We start from the raw sequence: 12,601 nt of genomic DNA on the forward strand, positions 1-12,601 counted from the left end.
ACAAAGTTGTATATTTAAATAAGTGAAATTAAATTTAACTAATTAAAAATAAATATATCTAAATAAAATATTTATATTAATTATATTAAACATAACAGTACGTTCTGTTCTCGAAAGTTCTGGAATCACAAAATGTATAGTGGTAAATTAATTTAAAGTGCCACTATTATGTTTTTTATTTTTTTTATTAGATATAACAAAATGTAACAAAATTGCATAATGCTCACCCATGGTCTTCATTGGCACCCCGTGAGCGTCTACTTTGACCCTCAAACACTATAGTTGTACCTGAGACTGGAAGAACTTTATTCGTGATGTTGACATGTCAAGAAGACTTTGATGCACTTTAATGCACTTCTATGAGGACTTCTATGATGGAATTGATACAGTAAAACTGATGCTATTGTTCATACAGATCACTGTGTATCAAGTACAGTGAGGAAGATCCAGAGCTGAAATTCAGATATGCTAATACACGTTTTGTTTCTGACAAGCACTGTATGCAGAATACCAATCAGACGGGGCCATCTGACCAATCAGAGCAGAGTAGACCAATCACAACAGACTGGGCCATCTGACCAATCAGAGCAGAGTAGACCAATCACAACAGATGGGGTCATCTGACCAATCAGAGCAGAGTAGACCAATCACAACAGACTTAGCCATCAGACCAATCAGAGCAGAGTAGACCAATCACAACAGACTGGGTCATCTGACCAATCAGAGCAGAGTAGACCAATCACAACAGACTGGGTCATCTGACCAATCAGAGCAGAGTAGACCAATCACAACAGACTGGGTCATCTGACCAATCAGAGCAGAGTAGACCAATCACAACAGATGGGGTCATCTGACCAATCAGAGCAGAGTAGACCAATCACAACAGATGGGGTCATCTGACCAATCAGAGCAGAGTAGATTCTTAGAAAGGAGGGGTTTAGAGAGACTCAATCTCAATCCTTTTTTAAACTGTTTCAGACACTGAGAAAAGAAGTTTATTATGAGAAAATAAAGCGTTTTTTTGATCTTTGATGCATGTAAATATATTGTCGGAGACCTCCAAAACAAAATTAGGAGCACAAATATATCGCAGTAAAAAAAAAAAAAAAAAAAGTCGATCAGAGTCATCGATAATGTTGGACAATGTGGGGCCTCAAAAAGATTTAGAACCACACTGCATTCTTGGTTAGCCCCGCCCACACAACAGCGAAATCTCATTGGTCCCCTTCTCATAGCTACACATTAAACATCACATGCGTTTTTGCAAAACTGGGGTGTGTTTCCCGAAAGCATCGTTAGCCAACTATGGTCGCGAGTTCCGTCGATACCAATAGAGCTCAATGGAAATTGCGACCAACTTGCGACCATAGTTGGCTAACGATGCTTTCGGGAAACGCACCCCTGTTCAGAACTCTGTTACATCTTGTGCTCAAACATGGAAACACTGGCATCAAACAGACTCTCCCGTTTAACCAACAGGGAGATTTACGGAGAAATGCACGGAGAAAGCTTAAACCTCTTCACTGGATTAGCACAAATGATTAACACAAATGACCCAAGACCTTCTTAAGACCCAGACCTCTTGAGCTCAGCATTTACAAACGTACACGTCACGTACCATAGAGATGGTCAATGGTGCACTGGGATCTGATGCTGCAGCCACGAAAGATACAGCACAAAGACCCCGGTTTCATTTCATATACTTAAATAAATTGTGCTTTCAGAATAAACAACCATTAATGAGGTCATTTTGGAGATTTGAAACATTTTTAATTTAATATCGCTACAGTATGAGGACTTCAATAGTTTCCATTGCATTCTGGGTTGCGAAATAAACTGGGTGGCTGTTTATACAGAGCTGGCATTAAAAAAAAAAACGGCTTGTGGAAAAAGACAATAAATCAATTGAAATCATATATATGATTCAAATGGAGCCCAGCAGGGATGTCAATATCAGGCGGTGACATTGCAACAAGGTCAATGTGACGTTCCTCATGCAAAGACGTGAATCTTTTCCTCCGTTTTGACGTCAGCCTGTACAACACGGTCCTTATAACTAATGCCCGAGCAGAAAAGTGGTGTGTGTTATGGCTTAAATGGACAATAATTATGCAGATGAGTCATGAGGGCACAAATTAGTGCAAGTCATTTAAGAGTCCAGTCGACATATAGGGCTGTCGTACACCATCTGTAGGTTCACTTTGTGGCCCACAAGCTCTCGGATGTTGTTGATTCCGTACTTAATCATGGTGGGCCTGAAGGTGAAGTGGGAAAAAGAGAGATTTTTTAACTTGAAGATTTTATATACAAACAATGCAATTTTATATGCGTGTGTTGACGTACCTCTCCAAGGACAGACCCCAGGCAATGACTGACACCCCCTCGGGCAAACCCATGGGCAGCAGCATCTCAGGCCTGAAGACCCCAGAATTACCCACCTCCACCCACTTCTTCAGACCTAAGAGAGATTCACAGAGACAAAGGTTGGTGATGCTGAACTGGGTCAGTTAACTTTCCATCTATAGAGGGCAACAGAGTACGCCCACATACATAGCCTTAGTGTTTCTCCTATTCAACCTGCGAGCTGAATCATAAGATCAACAAACACTCCGGTTTGCACCAGAGGAACGTTTTCATAGTTCCTAGACCTATTGGGGCAAGTTCCCGATTTAACAGCAGGCTATGAAAGACATTAGCAATATAAACATAGCATTTAGCATACTCAAACAGTCACATACCACATCATATGGAGAGTTTTACCTTCATGATAGCTGAAGACCTCCATACTTGGCTCGGTGTAGGGGTTGTACGCTGGCTTGAAACGCAATTTTGTGATTCCTGGAGTAAAATATTTTATGATCAAAAATGAATCCTCCTTCATTGTAAATGGCTAATCATATTAATTACACACATAAAAAAGAATATTTTCTTTTCAGATCCTATTTGTAAAAAGCAAGGAGTGCAGTACCTAGTTTGGTAAAGAACTGGTGCAGGATGCCCATGAGGTTCCCCAGGGTCAGGCCGTAGTCGGCCACCACGCCTTCGATCTGGTGAAACTCCGCCAGGTGGGTGGCGTCCAAAGTTTCGTTACGGAAAACTCTATCGATGGAGAAGTACTTCACTGGTGTGAACTTCTCCTGGAAGGAATGACAGAGACGAGTGAGATCTGATGTAAACGGCAGTGAGTGAGGCCATGAGTGTGAGTGTGTGTTTCACCTGCTGTGCGAGTTTATACAGCATCCGAGCGCTGACTGCAGTGGTGTGTGTTCGCAGGAGGTTCTTCTGAGCTTCTTCAATCTTCCAGTCATACTTGTATCTTAAAATTGATTTGAGAAGTTAAAATGACAAATCCACAAACGTTTAGGGGTGGTAGGATTTTCCATTTTTTTAATCAAAGTCTTTTTTGTTCACCATGGCTCATTTATTTGATAATCAATAATTTTGAAAATTCAGCAAAAAAATTCAAATTCTTATTAAACTGTAATTTATTCCTCTGATCAAAGCTGTATTTTCATCATGATTACTCCTCAATGTTGAAAACAGTTTAATATTTTTATCAAAACCATGATACATTTTCAAGGTATTCTTTGATTGTTAGAAAGTTCAAAAGAACAGCATCTATTTGTATCTTATTTTTTGTAACATTATAAATGTCTTTACTTCTGATCAGTTTCATGTTTCCACAATAAATATATGTATTATTTTTAATTTATTTTATCGTACTGATCCCAAACCCCTACGGAGTCCCCCTAGTCCCACTTTCGCAAAAAAAAAAATTAGGCCACGAGTCACTATCTTGAGGCCACGATTTACTATCTTGAGGCCACGAGTTACTATCTTGAGGCCACGAGTCACTATCTTGAGGCCACGAGTCACTATCTTGAGGCCACGAGTTAGTATCTTGAGGCCACAAGTTAGTATCTTGAGGCCACGAGTCACTATCTTGAGGCCACGAGTCACTATCTTGAGGCCACGAGATAGTATCTTGAGGCCACGAGATAGTACCTTGAGGCCACGAGTCACTATCTTGAGGCCACGAGTCACTATCTTGAGGCCACGAGATAGTATCTTGAGGCCACGAGACAGTATCTTGAGGCCACGAGTCACTATCTTGAGGCCACGAGATAGTACCTTGAGGCCACGAGTCACTATCTTGAGGCCACGAGTCACTATCTTGAGGCTACGAGTCACTATCTTGAGGCCACGAGACAGTATCTTGAGGCCACGAGTCACTATCTTGAGGCCACGAGTCACTATCTTGAGGCCACGAGTCACTATCTTGAGGCCACGAGTCACTATCTTGAGGCCACGAGTCACTATCTTGAGGCCACGAGTCACTATCTTGAGGCCACGAGTCACTATCTTGAGGCCACGAGTCACTATCTTGAGGCCACGAGACAGTATCTTGAGGCCACGAGTCACTATCTTGAGGCCACGAGATAGTACCTTGAGGCCACGAGTCACTATCTTGAGGCCACGAGATAGTATCTTGAGGCCACGAGATAGTACCTTGAGGCCACGAGATAGTACCTTGAGGCCACGAGTCACTATCTTGAGGCCACGAGTCACTATCTTGAGGCCACGAGTCACTATCTTGAGGTCACGAGTCAGTATCTTGAGACCACGAGTCACTATCTTGAGGCCACGAGATAGTACCTTGAGGCCACGAGTCACTATCTTGAGGCCACGAGATAGTATCTTGAGGCCACGAGACAGTATCTTGAGGCCACGAGTCACTATCTTGAGGCCACGAGATAGTACCTTGAGGCCACGAGTCACTATCTTGAGGCCACGAGTCACTATCTTGAGGCCACGAGTCACTATCTTGAGGCCACGAGACAGTATCTTGAGGCCACGAGTCACTATCTTGAGGCCACGAGATAGTATCTTGAGGCCACGAGATAGTACCTTGAGGCCACGAGTCACTATCTTGAGGCCACGAGTCACTATCTTGAGGCCACGAGTCACTATCTTGAGGCCACGAGTCACTATCTTGAGGCCACGAGTCAGTATCTTGAGGCCACGAGTCACTATCTTGAGGCCACGAGATAGTATCTTGAGGCCACGAGATAGTACCTTGAGGCCACGAGTCACTATCTTGAGGCCACGAGTCACTATCTTGAGGCCACGAGTCACTATCTTGAGACCACGAGCCAGTATCTTGAGGCCACGAGTCAGTATCTTGAGGCCACGAGTCAGTATCTTGAGACCACGAGCCAGTATCTTGAGGCCACGAGTCAGTATCTTGAGGCCACGAGTCACTATCTTGAGGCCACGAGTCACTATCTTGAGGCCAGGAGCCACTATCTTGAGGCCACGAGTCACTATCTTGAGGCCACGAGTCACTATCTTGAGGCCACGAGTCACTATCCTGAGGCCACGAGTCACTATCTTGAGGCCACGAGTCACTATCCTGAGGCCACGAGTCACTATCTTGAGGCCACGAGATAGTATCTTGAGGCCACGAGATACAATCTTGAGGCCACGAGTTACTATCTTGAGGCCACGAGTTAGTATCTTGAGGTCACGAGTTACTATCTTGAGGCCACTAGTTACTATCTTGAGGTCACGAGTTAGTATCTTGAGGCCACGAGTTACTATCTTGAGGTCACGAGTTAGTATCTTGAGGCCACGAGTTAGTATCTTGAGGCCACTAGTTACTATCTTGAGGCTACGAGTTACTATCTTGAGGCCACGAGTCACTATCTTGAGGCCACGAGTCACTATCTTGAGGCCACGAGTTACTATCTTGAGGCCACGAGTTACTATCTTGAGGCCACGAGTTAGTATCTTGAGGCCACGAGATAGTATCAATTCATTTTTTTTGCCAAAGTGGGACTAGGGGGGCTCCGTACAAACCTTTGAATGGTTGTGTAAATAAACAACAATAAATGAACGGCACTCGTCTTACCCCTGCGATCCATAACCTCCTTCAGAATGAACCTTCTTCACTCTCTCCAGATATTCCTGAGGAAAATCGTGAGCCAGTGCTGGGTCTGAGAAACACAAACGATTAATTAGAGACCAGAACAACATGCTTTGACAGCGTGCAAGTCGAGGACGGCACAGAGGAGGAATGCTCTCACCGGAAATGAAGAAGGTGTCGTGTTGGTCTCTCGCTGGATGCTGCTGGGGCTGGAACAGTGAATCGAAGTTCCAGAAGGAGCTCTCGATGAAGTTATTGGTGGGCATTTCTGTGAATCTGTGGATCAAAGACACAATAGCAAGGAATATGATGTAGATGAATGATCTAAGATAAAAAAAAAAACACTGGTATGGAGTAAAAAGTTGTATATGAAGGTACAATTGGTTGATGCATTCAACTATTAATTTCAGTTCAACAGTAATACCATTGTACTTGTATCAAGAAACACAACACAGTACTGAATTATAGAGCCAGACCGATATATCGGCCGGCCGATATTAGGCATTTTCCAAAATATCGGTATTGGCAGTTATAATGGCCGATAAATTAATATTTAAAAAATAAAATAAAAAGGATGAAACACGCTTCAATCATCTCTCCTTGGCCTGTTATATTGAAAATGTATGTTTTACAATTTGCAGTTGTCATCTATTGCTAAATTATGGCTCATCATAGACTACCACAAAGCTAGCTAATGCCATTATCATCAGTGTAGGACTGCTAATGTTAACATTAACGAGCTTGGAAACCACAATGAACTTTTTATGCCAAAATAAAGTAATGATTACTGTATTTATAACTAGCATATCTCTAGTTACAGCCCCTGCATTGTAAAATGTAAGTTATACTTGCGAACATTTAGACATAGAGAAAAAGTATCAAACGTATCTTGTGCAGAAAAGTTAGCTTTTCTTTTACACGTGTGTGAAATCCAACAATATTTTATATTAAAAAAAAAATATCGGCCGATATATCGGAATATCGGATTTTAAAACCCAAAAATATTTGTATCGGCCTTCAAAATCCTTTATCGGTCGGGCTCTACTAAATTAGTACAATATTATCGTACAAATCAGGGTTTCTGCAGGTTTTATGAAGGAAAATGTACGACTTTTTTAGGAGATTGAATTGAATTCTAAGAAATAAACTGAAGGGAACACAAATCTAAATGTTTTTTTCTCTAAATGTTAAAGGACAACTCCGGCGCAAAATGAACCTTTGGTCTAATTACACATTGTTACCTAGTCAACCGTTATCTGAGATTTGTTTTCATGATTGCCGAATGTAAATAGTTTTATCTCTAAAAACAGTTTAGCCTATAACGCTAGTTCAATGCTAGTATATAGGGCATAGAGTAATGACAAATAAAAATCGCTTGTTATTACCACTAACAAGGCTCAAAATAGCCCCACACCAAAACGACAGCATAAAAAGAGTCCCTACATTCAAACCGAAGCGTTGAGAACTTTGTCAGTGTCCACACAGTTTAATAAGAAGATATTTTATACACACAGTAAATTTCGCGAATACAGGAAGAAGCCATCTTTGAAAAATAGTCTCTACCAGTCGATCTACGAACGCCGATCCAAGTGCGCTGAACTGTGCAGAATCTCATATGATCCGTTGTTTCCAGAAGAAACACAAACACGAACCTTTTACTTCTCTTCAATATGTACACGTAGCCTACTGTTCGCGCTCACCTTATCACCTTATTTACATCTCACCAGCACACTTGGATCGGCGTTCGTAGATCGACTGGTAGAGACTATTTTTCCAAGATGGCTTCTTCCTGAATTCGCGAAATTTACTGTGTGTATAAAACATCTGCTTATTAAACTGTTTGGACACTGACAAAGTTCTCAACGCTTCGGTTTGAATGTAGGGACTCTTTTTATGCTGTCGTTTTGGTGTGGGGCTATTTTGAGCCTTGTTAGTGGTAATAACAAGCGATTTTTATTTGTCATTACTCTATGCCCTATATACTAGCATTATACTAGCGTTATAGGCTAAACTGTTTTTAGAGATAAAACTATTTACATTCGGCAATCATGAAAACAAATCTCAGATAACGGTTGACTAGGTAACAATGTGTAATTAGACTAAAGGTTCATTTTGCGCCGGTGTTCTGTCGATCTGTCCTACCTTGTCAGATTTTCCTACCGTAGCGCAAAATTATAGCCATATCTATCGGTTCATCCTACCTCGTCTTAAAATCCTGAGCGTTTCTGCTTCGCATCTGTGACTAAGTTACATAAAATATTTCTGTGTAACTTTGCAGAATTTTCTTATTAGGCCATGTTACGGTGATTTTACAGTGCAAAGTAACGTTACCTCTTCAGATTGTCCTATGAAATAAACGATAGGATGATTTTACGTTGCAAAATACCTCATCAGATTGTGCTACCAGTATGAAATAAACGAGTAGTATGATTTTACAGTGCAAAATGCCTCATCAGTATGAAATAAACGAGTAGAATGATTTTACGTTAATGTTTTCATGAAAAAAATGCTAATATGAATTTGCTTTGTATGAATGTGAGAGTAAACAGTTCTCGTTACATCTTTGTATAGTAATAATTGATAAAAATAGTGAAAAACTTACCTCAGATGAAGAAGATCTCGCGCAAGTAGTAAAATATTATGGGCGTGTTGTTCAGCGTGACAAAAATGACGTATTATTGATGTGCGCATGCGCAGTAAGCCTTGGTAGGACAATCTGACGGGTAGGATGGAATGTCAGAACACCGGAGTTGTCCTTTAATGTTAAAGGGTGTATCAGCGATTTCAGGTCCAAACAAAAATGATCACATTCATCTAATTTTCCTAACGATCCGCTAGCTGCCCGCCCCATAAGCAGGCTGTCAAAAAAACGTGTCTCTGTAGGCAGCCTAGGCTCTTGACAAACTGCTTTTTGTAAGTCTCTGTGGATAAAAGCGTCTGCTAAATAAAACAACGCACAACTTAAAAATACAGTATATGAGTGAAATCCATAACTTTTGTCCATAACATGGTGACCAAACAAACAAATCTGCTAAGTTTCTCATGTAAGGTAGAAGAGTGTTTTGTAAGCATGAAGGGACTGACCCCATCTCCAGGAAGATCTGCCTGAACTGTGTCCGGACCTTCATGAGCGGGTGCAGGTGACCGCAGTCTGGAGAAACACCCATCGCCTCGAAATTATACGGCTTAAACTTCTTCTCCTTCCAGCTGCCACTGAAAGAAACAAGCCAACCAAAGACCAACCAAGTGTTTGTGAAACCCAAATGAGTGTGTGGCTCTTTAATATTAAAAACCCAGCATGAATCACAAGAAGTGAACTGCATCTGACAGTATTTCCCTTCGGTCTCACCTGGCGATCATCTCAGGAGTCAGTTCTGTCTCTTGTTTGGTGATGGTGGTGCTGAAGCTGCTGCCTTTAGTGATCCAGTAAGACTTAACCGTCCTAAAACCATTCAGAATTTATAATGAAATTCATTTAGACAAATTAGGAATATATTACATGCGTCTCCCTTACATGAGATGATTATTATTGAGCTGTAGCGCCTCCTAGTGCTCATGTAGCACATAATAAATAATCACCTGCATCATTTGCAGACCAATCAAACACTTAGACGAATCTTAGGCCCTGTATACACGTTTGTATAAAGATGTGTTTTGGTGGATTGGATCACAAATGGACGACGCTAAATACAGGTGTAAACGGGTCTAGAACGTTTTTAGCTTTTGACCACTTCCAGAGGTAGTTGAAAACACATTCGACTGGATTGATTTTGTGTGGTTGAATGTGTTCGAACAGACACTAAAGACCGTTTACTCTCCGCATACTGACCTAACGCGTAAACATTATGGAAAGTGCGCTTGCCAGAAGCTTCGAAAGATCTGAAAACAACGTACATTTACCTGCCCATAGACCCTCCCCAGGAAGAAATCAGGACCGAAGTGGTTGAAAGTGGACAAAAGAGACGGATAAAAAAAAAACTTGCGATCCGATCGACCAAAGTGCATCTTAATATGAGGTGTAAACAGGGCCTTTGATGAACAACTCAACGCTCTCTTACACTTCCGCTAGCAGTTTCCGTTTCTTCAGTTCATTTTTTTCTTTCTCCTCCAGATCTGCCGACTGTCCCTTCTGCACCAGCTGTAGTTTGTCCCTTACTGTATCCTCAATGGTTTCCACCTGCAAGACACACACACACTACATTAATAACACATTGATATAGGTATCTGGGCTTAATTCATGATCTGTGCCGCACTGCATGTAACTCACGGTTTTGAAGACTCGTGGTCCTCCCTCGTGAGCTTTATCCAGACGGATCCATTTGTTGGACATGGCTTTGCTGAAACCGACCTTCCCGCTCTGCATTTTCTAAAAGGAAAAGGCCCATTATGAAATCTCCACAGGTCTAGATATACATGCATACCAACGTATGTGCGTCAGTCTTGAATTCACAGGATTAATAGGTAACCCTAGTGATCTTATACATGTTATTAAAGCAAAAAAAAAAAAGAAAAAAGACTATATTTAGCATATTTGTTCCAACTGTTATGCAAAATAATAATAATATTAATAACACTAGAAAATAAATGTTAAAATCTCATATACATTACTGTAAAAGAGTGATGAAAATGACCTTGTCTGGTCAAAAATTTATTTATTTTTTTCAATTCTGTACAAATACTTCCTAACAGTACTAAAAATAAAAACTAAATATATAGAATATATATATATATATATATATATATATATATATATATATAAATTCCATTTGATTGAGGTGAAATATGACCTTGACCTGAGATTCATCGTAAGCAAGCACATGACGGTGTGATACACTGTAGATAACGCTGTTCTCTCACCATGAGCTGATTCTGCGGCAGACCCTCGGCAGGGATGGCCTTGAACACTCGGGCTTCATGACTGCCCTGCTCCGCGATCTCACACCCCTCTCCTGTCAGCTCCCAGTGTTTGGAGGACTTCTGCTCAGCCGAGATCACCTGGACACGTCATTCAGCCAGGTTAACACAGATAAACAATCACAAATTTATAGAAGATCTATCTACACACACATTTATATATATGAATATATGTATGTGATTTCACAAGTAAAGTGCAACATGCTTTTGGGCTACAATAACATACAGCGATGATAATAATAACATTATGATTAACCAATCAGATTGGAGGGATAAGTTGACAGTTTTAGCCAAGTTTAGGCTTACAACCAGGGTTAGGTGCTTCTATATCAGTGTGGTGTGATTCACATATACTTTCCCTCTGATTTTAGGGATGTGTTTATTTTGTTGTTGTTTTGTTTGTTTTTTAACAGGAATGTTGTTCCAGACACGGACATGTCTTACTTGGCAAAATCACAGTGACCATATATAACTTTATATATATATATGAAGAGTTCAGATGCAAAAGCCTCTAAATGCCATTTGAAATTTTCTTCTTTAATGATGATTTTTTATCAAACTTGTATATTTAAGTTCATTTAAGTGAAATTACTGGACTTAAATATACAAGTTTGATAACAATCATCATTAAAGAAGAAAATTTCAAATGGCATTTAGAGGCTTTTGCATCTGAACTCTTCATAATTATATATATATAATAAAAAATACATATAGAAACATATATAGAGACGATACGGTATATACTTAAGTAGATAGATACGGTTTTGCAACTATACTTTATATACTGGTCGAGTGTATTTATTAAGCGCTAAATAAAATTTATGTAGCGCTTTTCACAATATAGATTGCATCAAAGCAGCTAAACGTCATCTACTATATAGATGACGTTTTGCTACTCCTGTTTTATGGATAGTATACTCTTAGCTATGTTTCTCTTAATTTTTGTTATGCATGTTATTTATTTTAATCGTATTGTTCTGTAAAGCACTTTGGCCAGCCACAGTGGCTGTTGAAAATGTGATAAATAAAACTGAACTTGAACTATGGTCATATAGACATATAGAAAGACAGACAAAACAACAGACAGACAGACAGACAGACAGACAGACAGATAGATAGATAGATAGAGAGATAGATATAAAGACAGACAGAGATACTAGACCGATAGACAGACAGATATATAGCCTATATGCAGTTAGACAGATACATAGACAGACAGACAGAGCAATCGAGATTCTGTGTTACTTGTGTATTATTTTCGTTTCTAACTTTTTTCGTTTATATTAGCCGCTATTTAGGTGGGTATAATAGTCGGCCAGATAATTTCTCTCTAAAGAGCGGGTTCGCTTGATTTCAGGTTACTAACGCTATGATCCGGATTGAGTCTCATCATTTGCGCCGCTGTTGCATCAGTCAGTGCGTGTTTCTGCTGCGGGATCTCCTCACCTCTCCCAGCGCCTGCAGACTCTTCACCGCGCCGACGATCGCCTGATGATCCACGCCGAGAGACACGGCCACATCCTGGCTGTCAACGCCGCCGTCGACCTTCTCCACTAGCCGTAAAAGCGATTCTAAGAGCCCGGTGTCAGCCATGCTGGAGTCGCCTTGCGCTCGGATGGGGAAACGGACATGACGTCACACAGCCGTAACCACAGTAACAAAGCCGCACCAAAATTGTTTTTACCGTAAACCATCTAGAACTGCGCTGTAAAAAAAAAATATAATATAGTTAAAATATAATATAAAAAGATATTACCTAGT

General features: G+C 40.5%; 1 protein-coding gene across 1 annotated transcript; it reads right to left on the reverse strand.

Annotated features, from left to right (window-relative positions):
* Window positions 1-1,748: 1,748 nt before the first annotated feature.
* Window positions 1,749-12,480, reverse strand: farsa (phenylalanyl-tRNA synthetase subunit alpha). Its single transcript, XM_039662751.2, has 13 exons — window positions 12,287-12,480; window positions 10,784-10,921; window positions 10,194-10,292; window positions 9,985-10,103; window positions 9,276-9,368; window positions 9,011-9,139; window positions 6,087-6,202; window positions 5,912-5,996; window positions 3,217-3,316; window positions 2,969-3,137; window positions 2,761-2,838; window positions 2,344-2,458; window positions 1,749-2,255 (listed from the first exon to the last, which is right to left on the reverse strand). The coding sequence occupies exons 1-13, from the start codon at window positions 12,431-12,433 to the stop codon at window positions 2,150-2,152; spliced, it is 1,494 nt and encodes a 497-aa protein (XP_039518685.2). The 5' UTR covers window positions 12,434-12,480; the 3' UTR covers window positions 1,749-2,149.
* Window positions 12,481-12,601: the final 121 nt, after the last annotated feature.

Source organism: Pimephales promelas, chromosome 3 (genome assembly GCF_988280905.1).
Source record: "Pimephales promelas chromosome 3, fPimPro1.hap1.1, whole genome shotgun sequence".
NCBI classification, from domain to species: Eukaryota; Metazoa; Chordata; class Actinopteri; order Cypriniformes; family Leuciscidae; genus Pimephales; species Pimephales promelas.